The sequence below is a fragment of the Phyllobates terribilis genome, unplaced genomic scaffold, assembly GCF_046119375.1.
Source record: "Phyllobates terribilis strain yellow unplaced genomic scaffold, ASM4611937v1 Scaffold_5__5_contigs__length_657084704, whole genome shotgun sequence".
Lineage (NCBI taxonomy): Eukaryota > Metazoa > Chordata > Amphibia > Anura > Dendrobatidae > Phyllobates > Phyllobates terribilis.
In genome coordinates, this window is record NW_027362765.1 from 255,364,043 (window position 1) to 255,379,548 (window position 15,506).

Here is a 15,506-nt window from a genome sequence, read left to right on the forward strand (position 1 = left end):
TTTGTTGTGGTACCATGTTCTTTCCATTTGACAACAGATTTGATTGTGTCATATTTCCAGCAATGAAGTGATGAGGTGACTTGCTACAGGTGTAAGCTCACAGGACTGCACCAATGTTAATTTTACGATAAGTGTCAGATGTTTTAGAAGTAAATTGTGTGAAAATGCACCTCAGTGACGCAATAATCCAGCACAACTGGTAAAAGTAAAGATATCTGTATTCATCTACATAGCAAAATATGTGGTGACAGTTTCACAACCCATTAGAAAAACTTTAAGACAAAATCAGTGAAAAACTGGAAATTCAGTAGGACCCTAAGGAGTCTCAGAAATAGAACTTTCTAACAGAAAGAAACAGCTTTTGTAGACAACATAAAGGCTTGTTCCGACGAGCAGTCTGATGCCTACAGAACCACCGATACAGCGTTTCTGGCCGAACAGGACATCAATGCAGTGATGTGACTATTAGGGTCATTGATCTAAATGCCTTTAAGTCTCCGCAGCCGTAGGCAATAGGGACCTGTAATTACAGTGCTTTCCGTGTAAACATATAGAGGCATTCAGCCAATGTGATCAATGACCCCAATGGTTGTAGACTATTACTGTGGCCCATCAGAACCACGGCATCAACACTTGCCCCACGTCAGCATAGCGTTGATGCTGTACAGTCCTACACGCACTTCTCTTAACTCCAGGTAAATGTGGACGGATTCACAGGTTAACAAGCATCTTCCTTCACGGACAGACCCCACAGAACAGGGGCAATAACCAATCTCTGCAGATAACAGGAACGGGAATAACTGCTGATTCAGATCACAGGAATATTGCTGGGTGCAGACCAGGGCTACCACCGTCTCACAGGCTACTAAAAACTTCCTTTCTTTTATTCCAGTCCATTGTGGGTGCCTTTTTTTGGGAACGCTTTTGGTGGGCTCGTTCCTTGGCTAAGGCCAGTGACATGTTAAGATCAAGGGTTTCAGCTGCAGGCACGGGGTCAATGCTGGGTGCTGGGTCAGACTCTGAAGTTACCTATAAAAAAAAATATTCCATCTTAATTTTATATTTACAGCTGTTGTTTGTATTAAAAACACAGTAGAGAAGACATGACCTTGTTATATAAAGTAACAAAGCCATCAAGGTGAAAAACAGAGCAGTACATACAGGGGAGGGGTGAGACATGAGGCAGAACAGTGCGCGCAATACAACAGGCTCCTGGAATAGGGGTAAGGAAAGACGCAGCTGCTCCAACTACCTGTTAATAGGCACCTAGTACATCCACTTTCCTTTAGATCCGGTTTGAGTTTACATTTTAAAGGGGTTGTCTTTATTTATACTAACGATAGACCATCAATATAAAGTATCAATAACAGATCAATGGCGGGAGGGTGACACCTGGGAGCCCAACAGATCAGCTCTTCTTGGTGCTGGTAGCAGCCAGAAGTTATCAGTTGTGGAGCGAAACTGCACAACTCCGTCAACTGTATAGTGGCCATGGCTGGGTACTGCAGATCCATTCCAATAGGAATGAATGGCTCTCTATACAAGGTTAATGAGACCGGCATACAGTCATCAGTACACTTGGCGATTCAGTCAGCCACATAAACAGTACACTGATCAACTGGGTACAAGCTTAATTGCCACAACATACACTTTTCCTTAAACGGGTTGTCCAGTACTTTAGATTACCCCCCCCCAATGTATCCCCCCGGGGCCCCTAAGGATTTTTGTAATTAGCTTAAGTTGCAGATAATGCCTGTGAGCGGCGCTATCGGTGGCCGCTCACAGGCATCACGTGGCCCCCGGCTGCATCCGGTTCTGATATCCGCTGACGTCAGAACTGGTTCCACGGTGGATGCTAGGCAGTGGGCGGGGTTACCCCCCCTACCCCCAACCCCCCCCCCCCCCCCCCCCCCGCGTCACACCCGGCATCCACCGTGCGCTCTGCCTCTCCACATTCATTGGGAAAGCGCGCGGTGGATGCTGGGTGTGACGCAGGGGTAACCCCGGCTACAACCCAGCAGCCACCGCAGGGACCCCAGCACTGAGTCACACCTCACTTGTCATGACGTCAATGCGGGGTTACGTGATGCCTGCGAGTGGCCACCGATAGCGCCGCTCACAGGCATTATCAGCAATGCAAGGTAATTACAAAAAGTCTTAGGGGCCCCGGGGGGGGGGGGGGGATAATATAAAGTACTGTACAACTTTAATGGACATTTTGAACTTTAAGGTCCAAGCGTGTCTTAAAGCAGTCCCCCCCCCCCCCAAATACATTCATCGCCCTTTTGAGGAGAGCTAGCAGAGCAGTATACACTGAGAAGTAAAGTGAGTGGTGGTGACGTGCACACTAAGGCTCTAGTCACATAAGGACATTTGGGACCACAGGTCTTGTGATCAGTGGGGTTTCCTGTAGTCGGACCCCCTAAAATCATGCACAAAACAGGGGATAAAGTATTTAGTGGAGAGGATTGCAACATATTTTCCCACTAAGGTTACCTTTTCATTCTTTTGTGTAGATGACATATCTAAGGGCAGAGGCTCTGGAGAAGACACAGGGGAGTCTCTTGAAACATCATTCTCCAAATGCACATCAGACTGCTCCTCCTGAAATGCAAGAGATCAAGTTTAAAGGGATTGCTCACTACTTTGACACCACCTTTTAAAATATATTTGAGGGAGGTGGGAAACACACACACACACACACACACACACACACACACGAGTACTACAACGTTGATTGTGTTACCGCACAACCCATAACAATTACATATGTAAGGTTAAGAAATAACAGAAGATATACATACAGTACACAGTATTACCTTTTCAATGTCTCCATTGGCAACTTTTTCTGGCAATGGACCTAGAAAATATGATGCAGTTAAAGCTACAAGCTTTAAATCTTAAAAATGCAAATAATTCTAAATCACAACCAATATAAAAGATTAAAAGGAATATGTCAGGAGGTTCAACCCTCCTAAGCCATCTATATGGGCACGTAGGTCATAGGAAGCTGAATAAAAGGATACCTTAATATATGCAATCTGATGTCTTATTCCAGAGAAATGCACACTTTTCTTATATGTAAATGATCTGTTTAGTACTATGATCTGGACACTGATCTGCAGGAGACTCTGCCTGTGATATGTAATCGCTGATCTCAATGCAGAGCTGTGTGTGATTACACTGTGTGCAGAATTATTAGGCAAGTTGTATTTTAGAGGATTATTTTTATTACTGATCAACAACTGTTCCTCAATCAACCCAAAAGACTCAAATATCCAAGCTTAATATTTTTGGACGTTGGAGTGTTTTTTTTTTTTTTAGATTTGGCTATCTTACGAGGATATCTGTTTGTGCCGGTAACTATTACTGTGCAGGTAACTATTACTGTGCAGAATTATTAATCAACTTAATAAAAACCAAATATAATCCCACCTCACTTGTTTATTTTCACCAGGTAAACCAATATCAGTGCACAAAATTTAGAAATAAACATTTCTGACATGCAAAAACAAAAACCAAAAAAATTTAGTGATGAATATAGCCACCTTTCTTTATGATGACACTCAACAGCCTTCCATCCATAGATTCTGTCAGTTGCTTGATCTGTTTTCCATCAACATTGCGTGCAGCAGCCACCACAGCCTCCCAGACACTGTTCCGAGAGGTGTACTGTTCTCCCTCCCTGTAGATCTCACATTTTATGATGGACCACAGGTTATCTATGGGGTTCAGATCAGGTGAACAAGGGGGCCATGTCATTATTTTTTCTTCTTTTAGACCTTTACTGGCCAGCCACGCTGTGGAGTAGTTGGATGCATGTGATGGAGCATTGTCCTGCATGAAAATCATGTTTTTCTTGAACGATACCGACTTCTTCCTGTACCACTGCTTGAAGAAGTTGTCTTCCAGAAACTGGCAGTAGGTCTGGGAGTTGAGCTTCACTCCATCCTCAACCCGAAAAGGTCCCACAAGTTCATCTTTGATGATACCAGCCCATACCAGTACCCCACCTCCACCTTGCTGGCGTCTGAGTCGGAGTGGAGCTCTCTGCCCTTTACTGATCCAGCCTCTGGCCCATCCATCTGGCCCATCAAGAGTCACTCTCATTTCATCAGTCCATAAAACCTTTGAAAAATCAGTCTTAAGATATTTCTTGACCCATTCTTGACGTTTTATCTTATGCTTCTTATTCAAAGGTGGTCGTTTTTCAGCCTTCCTTACCTTGGCCATGTTCCTGAGTATCGCACACCTTGTACTTTTTGATACTCCAGTAACGTTGCAGCTCTGAAATATGGCAAAAACTGGTGGTGAATGGTATCTTGGCAGCTTCACGCTTGATTTTCCTCAATTCATGGGCAGTTATTTTGCGCCTTTTTTGGCCAACACGCTTCTTGCGACCCTGTTGGCTATTTGCCATGAAACACTTGATTGTTCGGTGATCACACTTCAAAAGTTTGGGAATTTCAAGACTGCTGCATCCCTCTGCAAGACATCTCACAATTTTGGACTTTTCAGAGCCCGTCAAATCTCTCTTCTGACCCATTTTGCCAAAGGAAAGGAAGTTGCCTAATAATTAAGCACACCTTATATAAGGTGCTGATGTCATTAGACAACACCCCTCCTCATTACAGAGATGCACATCACCAGATTTACTTAATTGGTAGTTGGCTCTCAAGCCTATGCAGCTTGGAGTAGGACAACATGTATAAAAAGTATCAAAGTGATCAAAATACGCATTTGCCTAATAATTCTGCACGAGGTGTATACCTGACCCATCTGCAGGTTCCTCTCAGCTTCAATCTCACAGGCAGACAGGGTTATAATATAGCAGAGCTGTGAGAGCTGCAGCAAAAGTGTTTGTAAGACGACAAAGTTCAGTTCTACTGTTCCTTGCTAGTTACATGTCTCACACTAGTATCACCTCCTTTCATTTAAAATAATCTCTAGAGGCAGATTCTCATTCAGATCAGTTTCCGGCCCATAGTCCTGAACAGGTCAATTACATATTTAAAAAAAAATGTGGATTTCTCTGAAATAAAAAAACATAGGAAGCTGAGCAAAATGATACCTTGATATCTCCGATCCAATGACCTAAATGCCCATATACATGGCTGATTCTACTGACAGTCCCACAATAATAACCTTAAAGGGAATCTATGGTGGAAAATAATGTCCACATTTGGAACCACAATAAAACATTAAAGAGAAATAAATGAGACACTTCAGCCAATTTAGTTCTTCAGTGGGGGGCTATGGTCTTTGCAATATGTTCTAAAAAAAAGTGAGTACTATGAAAAGCATTACCATGGAGGGGATTAGTGTGGCTCAGGAGGAAGAGAAAAGTAATAAAGAGGAAATATAAATCTCTCCAAACAAGCAACAAGCCAGCATTGTGGGAGGAATAGGAAGGGTTCAGATCAAAAGCTGCTAGCAAACTGCTAGATGAGCAAATAGCTGGACTCCTTCGTACAGCCCCCACACGGAACAGAACTTGCTGTCCAGATTCATTCCTTATAATCCGGCTAAGCAGATTCTAGATGAGAGGAGGGAGCAAGGATCAACCCTCACAATCCCATCTTACTCACCTGTCAAGTGCTCCCGTCCGGGGGTCACATGACATTCCTGGAAGTATTTATCCGTCTCTGGATCCACCACCAGCAGGGACGTTTCATCACCCCCTGCTTTGATGGCACTCACCACATCAGTATGCTGTTTTCCCAACATGCTTTCCCCATTGACCTGAAAGAAACGAGACAGTAGTAACGAGACTGCTGCCACTATTCTCATGACAGGCTATACAATTTTTTTTTTTTTTTGCCAACTATGGACAGAGGTGCTCCACATTGGACACTCGCCACTTGTCTCTTGACAATATTCAGATCACAAAGTGCCCCCTTGGGAAACTTGATAGTAAGTGTTCAATTACCCTACAGTGCCACCACAGGGACAATTAGGCATTACACCGTGTGAGCACAAATCAACGAGCCGAGTGTGATGCAGGATCGGTCCTGCAGATGGAGGGACACAGTGATCCACAAAGAGGATCCACTCTATATATCCTACTAGGGTATATGAAAACAGGCATAAAGTGATCTGCTAATATCATAAGATCTCTTTTGCTCCATCACTGATCTAAATTCAACTGCTGACTTTTTAAAGCATTCATGGCTGGTATAGGTGGGGAAAAAATTAAATGTGACACGCAATGAATGTGTATTTAACAGTCATCTCTACAGTTCTGTGAACCCTCAGGAGACAGTGTCTTAGGATTGATGTGACAATCCCTTAACCCTAAGGGCCTGTGCACATGTTGCAGATTTGTCACTTTTTTAAAACCTGAAGAGTTTCCTGATGCCACCAAAGTGAATGAGAATCCTGAAGTCTCATGCACACGTTGCTTATTTTTGACTTGCAATTTTGGTGCAGATTTAACTTTGCAGCATGTCAAGTTTTTTTTTTTTTTAGTATTTTTGCTGCAGATTTCACTTCTACTAATGAGTGGGGAAAAATCTGCACCAAAAAACGCATCCATTTTAATTTTCAGAAATCTCTGCACCGAATACTTAACGTGTGCACATAACCTCATCCTGCTAAGGACACATCTCATGCATCCTTGCAGGGTAGCACTTCAGTAGCCAAAGATGTACGAGACACGTCCTGGCTACTAATGGCCACATCTCAGCTACAGAAGAGAGATCCCAGGCTTCATTTTGAAGAGAAACATGGGAGACGCAATACAGCCTGAGATATCAGGGGTTAAAGTGAGAGATGCAGATGTCCAAAAATATTAGCTTCAAAATGAGCCCATAATTTAAACAGTGTAAAACTATAAAATCAGGTTAAAGCTACTGACCCACAGAATTATATTAAAGGGGTGGTCCTGTCTGGGGACATAAAATATGCAGTCACTGTCAAATTGCTCAGTATTCCCAGTGCGAGCAGGCAGTTACGTGACTGCATGAATGCAGTTTGCATACTTCGTCACGTGCCGGGGATTGAAAGAAGCAGAATTAGTCTAGATGTCACGTGACCACAAGTGTCCAAACTGCATACATGCCATCCCATGACCACCCACTTGCACCAGGGAATGATCGCATGGAAACTGCCCGCTGTTCCGATTAAGCAGCAAACTACAAAAACTTAATCGCAAGCTTAGACAACCTCAAGAAAAGAAATTATATAATTTCTTTTTTTTTTACCGTGTTGCAAAACTGCATGAAGGCGTCTGTGTGCAGAAAGTGCAAAAGGGACATTTCAACACATTTCCAGTAATTTTGACTTTTTATTCTGTAATTTCACAGGTCAAGACTGACAAAATTGCACTGACTACCAAAGATGCAAAATGAATAAAACCCCCTAACAGCAAAGCTGTTAGAAATAGCTCCTCTGCATCTGTGACTAGGCCCAGAACCAGTTCTGTAATGACGTGGCCCAGTCTGTGGTGCGGATTATACTGAGGCAGATGCAGCTCAACTTCACAACTTTTACCCTCCCACCAGTGAAAAAAAAATTGCTCGACACAAACTAACCACGAGAATGTCAGCCATCTCCCTGTATGGGTTTTGTTACAGCTATTACCCAATATTTCTCCTGGTGTCTCCCAACATCAGGTATCATAAAAAGACAAGCTCCTCCACACTTCATTGTCTATTCCAGCTCACCCCAAATATCACTCATGTGGTCGGCAATTATTCTATCACTTGTGCAACCATTTACATTCGGAAACTCTTCTATTAGCGACTCAACCGGTGTCCTCCATCACTATGTAGCTAAACAGCTGCCATAGTAAACCCATAGAAGATGGCCATACCTCTAAAATACGATCTTTCGGAAGAAGTCCGGACCTTTCAGCGGGGGAGTCGGGATCCACGGCTCGGACATACTGCCCTGGATGATTCTTGTCACTGTGGAGATTGAATCCATACCCTCCGGAGCCCTTCTTCATTGTACACAGCCTGGGACGTCCTTCACTCTGAAGTGAGAAACTTCCATTCATACTGTCCACATTTATGCATATTTGTCAAGGTTGGCACCAAACATTCGGAAAATTGTTAAGGTCCACCTAAGCAAATAAGATTAGGATGGAGGCAAGGTCCCTCTGAAGTCACACCCTCAGCGCTGTACTTGGATCCCTTCCATCAGACAGGGCATAGTGACTCGTGTTGTGCCAACCGTAGCCCTGCCTGCATGCCTAGACATGCCACACAAATCCGTTTCATTCTGTATTGGCAGCTTAGACCTGGGAATTACTGAATGATAAATATTTGAGGGAACACAAGTAGTGTGCCCACATTACACTTTATAAAACTTCTCTTGTCTCCAAGCTGCACTACATGCTGCCCAGCATCCTCATCGGACGCAGGAGGAGTATTATTAGTTACCTGGCAGTTAGACAAGAGGAAGCGCTGCAGCCACAGAGTCAGTGACAGGCAGGGGAGAGGGTGGAGGATTAGGAGCCGCAGAACATGCACAGTATAAAGGTACCTACAGCCGGAGATCAGAAAACCCTCAGACAGCAACTAAAACATCATATATTCTATGCATTTACGGCAATGTAATGTCCATTTATCAGCAGCCATGAGAATGTAGTTGTGGACTACTAACCCCATTATAAATATAGCCTCACCTTTTCGGTAACGGATGCAGGGGGCTCTTTAATAGTCTGGAAAAAAAGACACCGTAATTAAAAAGGTGAAGTCACCAGAAGTAATTATATGTATTATACAGAACAGGGAAAATTAACAATTTTTTCCATTTATTTGAAATATTATTGACCCATTGAGGAATTATGGTATTTCATTACATAGTATGGCGCCACTAGATGTACAAAGTGTAGAGCAAAGTGTGCATGCAAATACATGCGGAGCAGGGTGGTGGGCACATGCTCAGGTACTCGCCCCTCACCAGTGCACAGCATGGAGATGCTCTGCTCATTCAATAGAAGCCTATACAAACTAAGCCAGAGTATGTGCAGCAGTATACAGCAATACTTGTGAGGATGTGAATTTTATAGTATATCTGGAGTTAAATCCATGCTTTCCAAACCAAGGGCAGAATGAATGTGAGCTGGACAGAACAATGGCAGCCAGGTAGGTCTTTCTCCGAAACATTGGGGCATTTGAGAAATCATAGTCTGAAGAGTCAGCCAGGGATATAAGTAGAGACCCAACTAGTCTGGTGCAGTCCCCGGCCGTCTTCTGTCCGCACTGATCTAGGTGACTGGCAGGCATCTCTCTATGCACACACATGGTCGACACCTGTCAATAAACAGGAGAGGTACAGGGAGAAGGTGGCCAAGAACTATAGGGAGACCAGATAATCCAATGCAGTCCCCTGGCCGGCTTCTCCCTGCACCTCTCTAGTTGACAGGTCTCTACCATGTGTGTGTAGGGGGAAGTCCTGTCAACTGGAGCTTGGTGTGGAGAAGCCCTCTGGGAGCTGCACAGAGAAGTCAGGTGTCTCTTTAGTCCTCCACCAGCTTGTCAAACTGATTTTTCTGAAATGCTGCAGTGCAATTACACAGCCTGGATCGGATTCATGCTGCCTGCGGCTCGGGGAACATGTATCGGATGACAGGTTCCCATTAAGATGTGCAAGTAAAGTATTAGAACAGTGCCTTATACTTTGCCCACTTAAAGGGTAATCTTACTCCGCTCTCTTCCACATCCAGATGTGGAGTCCACAGATATCGGCCATGTTGTGTCTGAGCAGCAGGTATTGTACACTTGTCCTGTTCATTAGGATAGGACTGAAGAGAAGCAGCTTTCTCCCCACTGCCGTGTATAGGAATTTGAGAGAGACTGCAGACAGCGATGATGTTTATGGCCAGCCTTATTGGGGACCGGCTAGCTAGTATTTTCTACATTGTAACCATTATCACCTCTAAAGCCATGGCCCCACTATCAGTATTTGGGCAGTATTTTTTCTCAGGAGTGAGAGCCAAAACGAGATGAGGAACAATCAGAGAAAATGTAGAATAGAAACAAGTCACCAATTCTGGATTTATCACCCACTCCTGGTTTTGGCTCCCACTCCTGAGAAAAAATACTGACCGAATACTGATAGTGGGGCCATGGCCTTACGTGTAGCATCGGTGACTCCAGTCCGTCCACTGAAGCTCCAAGCGACTGGTGCACTGAGCCTGAACCCTTCACCCATCAGCTCATTCTGCTGCATCCAGAACTTTCACTTCTTGAGAACTGAATATTACACACTATCCAGCCTCTTACAACTTCCTATATATTACCAAGAGTGGCCAAGTCAATAATAGCAAAATGTGGAAGTAGCAGAAAACACAACTCACAAATATAGCCTCACCTTTTCGGTAACGGATGCAGGGGGCTCTTTAACAGTCTGGAAAAAGACACCGTAATTAAAAAGGTGAAGTCACCAGAAGTAATTATATGCATTATACAGATCATGAAAAATTAACAATATTCCATTTATTTGAAATATTATTGACCCATTGAGTTATGGTATTTTGTCACATAGTATGGCGCCACTCGATGTACAAAGCATAGAGCAAAGTGTGCATGCAGATAAATGCAGAGCAGGGTGGTGGGCACATGCTCAGGTACTCGCCCCTCACCAGTGCTCAGCATGGAGATGCTCTGCGCATTCAATAGAAGCCTATACAAACTAAGCCAAAGCATGTGCAGCACTATATAGCAGTACTGAAGAGGTTATTTTTTATAACATATTTGGAGTTAAATAAAATTACATGTGAAAGTAATGGGAACTATATTTACAGCTGCCAGAAGGGGAAGTAGACTATATTTACAGCTGCCAGAGTGGGTAGTAGACTGACTAGCACTTCAAAATATAAGGCCCTTATTCATCAAAACGTGTTTTGTACGCCAGTCTTCATGAAGTGAATGCTGGTGCAGGATGCACATATGGTAATTCATTAAGTGGCGCATCTTATAATTGCTTTGCGCCTCTGACAATTGTTACACTATCTGGCGGCTGATGTATATTCCTGGTGTAATTTATATTAGTTTAGTAGTGCAAATTATGTGGAGTTTTTCTGGGAAAGCTTTGCCACACCCTGCCGCCCACTTTGGCAGAGTTGTTGTCGAGGAGTAACAAAAAAACACCAAGTCAAAAAGTTTGTGTGATGTTTCAAGGTCTTTTAAACAGGTGGTCCACTACTCTTTCATTGATGACCTATCCTAGCGGTTAAAAAATTTCAGTCATATTTATCTCTCTTTTTTTTTTACATGTGAATTTGATGAGTTCAATAAATTATATCAACAGGTGCCATGGCGCCTAGAAAACAACCCCTTGAAACCCTTCACGAGGTGGAGAGCGAGAGCAGCAGAGCCGAGAGGTCATCAGGGAGGAAACCGCACCATATTGTAGACTGGCGGACCCCCAATTACACACTGCCCTATCTCAGCTCCCTTCGGCTTAGTGGTAAGCAGATGCAGCATCACTTTGACCCCATAGAAGTGAATGGTGTTTTGTAAATTCACAAATTCCCATGTCCCTGTTGCACATAAAGAAAACATTTACATTGTAGTCCTGTCCTTCCTCATCCCGTGAAGTAACTATTCTGAGCGCAGCGGTGTCAGTGCTCAGCTCTGACAATGGGGGGTGGGGGTCTGCAGGAAGGAAATAGCCAAACACAATCTGTGTGGGCAGGAGGGAAACCTGGTAAATCTCAATGCCAAGGGATGACAAGATGGAGATCTGCAGTGGTCACCCAGTGCACAGGGGCTGAGCAACCGCGGGCGCAGATTTCTGCAATAACCCAGAAGAACCTCCTCTACACATCATGATCGCTGGTTCCTCCTCTGTCAGGGCCGGATGTACTCAACATTGTGTCTGGTAAAAAAAAGCCCTGAAACTTGATGTGAATGAAGTCTGGTGTGGCGGCAACATAATGTATCCCCCCCCCCCCCCAGGAATGCACGGCTAATCTCAGCCCAACTTATCAATGATGCAGAGGGGGATACGGTTTGGTAAGACAGTGGACATGTCCGGTCAGACGACCATGGAGGACCAGGCACATATTAAGTGATGTATTGCATCAGTTCTGCAATCAGGAGCAGAAGGGGCCCGATCAATATTCTGGGGGCCACTTTGTTTTTTTAAAGAAAAAGTTCTGAAAGCAGAAATTTCTCAGTTCAAAAAAATCAGACACTAAACTGACCCCAGAATAATCCATGAGACCCTTCTGCTTCAGTATGTCTGTTCCTGAACGTCTGATCGGATATATGAATGGGCACTGGGCCTCACGTCAGAGGTGGGGGGCACTGGGCCGCCGATTCAATACAAGTCACGTAACTATAAGAGACATCCAAATAGAAATAGAAGATCATAATGGAAGGGTCGGATCCAAGACTACCAACGTGACCTGATGCATTTATGTGGAGGATTGGTCATGGGGCCTGGCATAGTTTTGGCAGACATTGGCAGTACACTTACACTAGCAGACCGCACTTGCACAGAAGGATCGGTTCTGTGTCCACAGAATATCCGTGTTCTCTGCAGAATGTCCTGCATACACTGGGCAATGTGCTGCCGAGAACGATGATTGTTAGGGAAGTGTAAAGGGAACCTGTCACGTCCTAGTTGCTATGTACACTGCCCCCATAGCGTTGGTAGTGATGCAATGTTCATCATTAATCAGCTGTTTTCATGAAAATTGGTGGTATTATAATGATTTTATAACGTTTAATATACTACCTGCTCATTCAGTCATAGGGGTGTGCTTGGTATATTCAGTCATGGGCGGGCGCAGCATTCACTCACTGATGGCGCCACCCATGTATTTGAATCCTGCTCCCGGCAAGCGCTGATATTGTGGGATGCAGGCGCACTTGTAGATGTCCGGCCGCCTGCGCAGTGAGGCTGTGTGATAACCGGCTTCACTGCCATGCGCAATGACGCGCTATGTTCCTCACGCTTGTTGCGCAGTGAAGCTGGTAATCACACAGCCTCACTGCGCAGGCGGCTGGACATCTACAAGTGCGCCTGCATCCCACAATATCAGCGCTTGCCGGGAGCAGGATTCAAATACATGGGTGGTGCCATCAGTGAGTGAATGCTGCGCCCGCCCATGACTGAATATACCAAGCACACCCCTATGACTGAATGAGCAGGTAGTATATTAAACGTTATAAAATCATTATAATCCCACCAATTTTCATGAAAAAAGCTTGTTATTGATGCACATTGCATCACTAACAACGCTATGGGGGCAGTGTAGAGGGCAGGTAGGACGCGACAGGTTCCCTTTAAGTAGTTTCACCCCACCAATGAGCACTGTGCTCATGCGGCAGCCTGTTTATACTGACTGACAATGGGTAAATGAGTAAAATAAGTGATCTGTATAGGGCTAAGCAGTGCCGGCCGCCGCACATGCACACGTCACCCGTGCAGGGCTAGGCGGTGCCGGCCGCCGCACATGCACACGTCACCCGTGCAGGGCTAGGCGGTGCCGGCCGCCGCACATGCACACGTCACCCGTGCAGGGCTAGGCGGTGCCGGCCGCCGCACATGCACACGTCACCCGTGCAGGGCTAGGCGGTGCCGGCCGCCGCACATGCACACGTCACCCGTGCAGGGCTAGGCGGTGCCGGCCGCCGCACATGCACACGTCACCCGTGCAGGGCTAGGCGGTGCCGGCCGCCGCACATGCACACGTCACCCGTGCAGGGCTAGGCGGTGCCGGCCGCCGCACATGCACACGTCACCCGTGCAGGGCTAGGCGGTGCCGGCCGCCGCACATGCACACGTCACCCGTGCAGGGCTAGGCGGTGCCGGCCGCCGCACATGCACACGTCACCCGTGCAGGGCTAGGCGGTGCCGGCCGCCGCACATGCACACGTCACCCGTGCAGGGCTAGGCGGTGCCGGCCGCCGCACATGCACACGTCACCCGTGCAGGGCTAGGCGGTGCCGGCCGCCGCACATGAACACGTCACCCGTGCAGGGCTAGGCGGTGCCGGCCGCCGCACATGCACTCGTCACCCGTGCAGGGGTAAGCGGTGCCGGCCGCCGCACATGCACTCGTCACCCGTGCAGGGGTAAGCGGTGCCGGCCGCCGCACATGCACTCGTCACCCGTGCAGGGGTAAGCGGTGCCGGCCGCCGCACATGCAGTCGTCACCCGTGCAGAGGTAAGCGGTGTCGGCCATCACACATGCAGTCGTCACCCGTGCAGGGATAAGCGGTGTCGGCCTTCACACATGCAGTCGTCACCCGTGCAGGGATAAGCGGTGTCGGCCATCACACATGCAGTCGTCACCCGTGCAGGGATAAGCGGTGTCGGCCATCACACATGCAGACGTCACCCGTGCAGGGATAAGCGGTGTCGGCCATCACACATGCAGACGTCACCCGTGCAGGGATAAGCGGTGTCGGCCATCACACATGCAGTCGTCACCCGTGCAGGGATAAGCGGTGCCGGCCATCACACATGCAGACGTTACCCGTGCAGGGATAAGCGGTGCCGGCCATCACACATGCAGTCGTCACCCGTGCAGGGCTAGGCGGTGTCGGCCATCACACATGCAGACGTCACCCGTGCAGGGCTAGGCAGTGTCGGCCATCACACATGCAGACGTCACCCGTGCAGGGATAAGCGGTGTCGGCCATCACACATGCAGTCGTCACCCGTGCAGGGATAAGCGGTGCCGGCCATCACACATGCAGTCGTCACCCGTGCAGGGATAAGCGGTGCCGGCCATCACACATGCAGTCGTCACCCGTGCAGGGATAAGCGGTGCCGGCCATCACACATGCAGTCGTCACCCGTGCAGGGATAAGCGGTGCCGGCCATCACACATGCAGACGTCCGTGTGGCCCTTCTGGATACAGACAGAACTTTTTATATTGACTTTAGGGGAACAGAAAGCTGTAGATGCCACAGCAGAGGGAGTGAAACCATTTATGACGTCACTGCTATAAGTAGCCCCCCGCCCACAGCCGCCTATAGACTGTCATATACCTGGGGGGGCTCCGGACTCTGCTCCTCGGGCCCTTCCACCTCCAGGATGAGCGTTTCTGTGGCCGCCCGGATCTTGCCGACCACCTGCTGATGCCCGAGCTCCCGCACATCCTCCCCGCACACCCGGATCAGCCGATCCCCCGCCCGGAGCCCTGACTTCTCCGCGGTGGAGCCCGGCTCTACAAGTCTCACAAACTGGCCCGGCCGGCTCTTCTCACTGTGCAGGTGGAAGCCGTAGCCCGCGGGCCCTTTCTCCAGGACGCACGTCCGCTCCGCAGCCATTCTCCTCCCGTTACCTTACGTTCTACTGTCCCGAACCTCTTCGGAGAACGTCACTTATAACAGCGGAGGGACAACTGTCTAGACTGACAGCAGGCCCCACCAATCAGCGGACGAGATGGATGGAATGGTGGCTTCTAATTGGATGAGAAAGTCAAAAGTAAAGCGATCATGCAAATAGAGGAAAGTGTGAGCCGCACCCACTTCTTGTTTAATCGCTGCAAATCACTCACATGACCCCGATTATTCCGCAGGACCACGTGACCGTCA

The 15,506-nt window shown here is 47.1% G+C and overlaps 1 protein-coding gene across 2 annotated transcripts; it reads right to left on the reverse strand.

The window, feature by feature from the left end:
• Positions 1-200: 200 nt before the first annotated feature.
• NHERF1 (NHERF family PDZ scaffold protein 1) lies at positions 201-15,303 on the reverse strand. 2 transcript variants are annotated; one of them, XM_073684067.1, is made up of 8 exons: positions 14,958-15,302; positions 10,321-10,356; positions 8,630-8,665; positions 7,814-7,975; positions 5,589-5,742; positions 2,820-2,860; positions 2,492-2,604; positions 201-1,024 (listed from the first exon to the last, which is right to left on the reverse strand). In XM_073684067.1, exons 1-8 carry the CDS (start codon positions 15,237-15,239, stop codon positions 856-858), a joined length of 993 nt encoding a protein of 330 aa, XP_073540168.1. In that variant the 5' UTR covers positions 15,240-15,302; the 3' UTR covers positions 201-855. The 2 variants fall into 2 exon arrangements, with proteins under 2 accessions (XP_073540168.1, XP_073540169.1); XM_073684068.1 differs by lacking the exon at positions 8,630-8,665 and having other exon boundaries at positions 14,958-15,303.
• Positions 15,304-15,506: the final 203 nt, after the last annotated feature.

Coding starts and splice junctions, on each gene's coding strand:
- NHERF1 (XM_073684067.1), bottom strand. CDS start 15,239: ATGGCTGCGGAGCGGACGTGCGTCCTGGAGAAAGGGCCCGCGGGCTAC. Junction 10,357..14,957: donor AGAGTCCGGAGCCCCCCCAG/GTATATGACAGT, acceptor GTCTTTTTCCAG/ACTGTTAAAGAGCCCCCTGC. Junction 7,976..8,629: donor CTGCATCCGTTACCGAAAAG/GTGAGGCTATAT, acceptor TTCTCACTTCAG/AGTGAAGGACGTCCCAGGCT.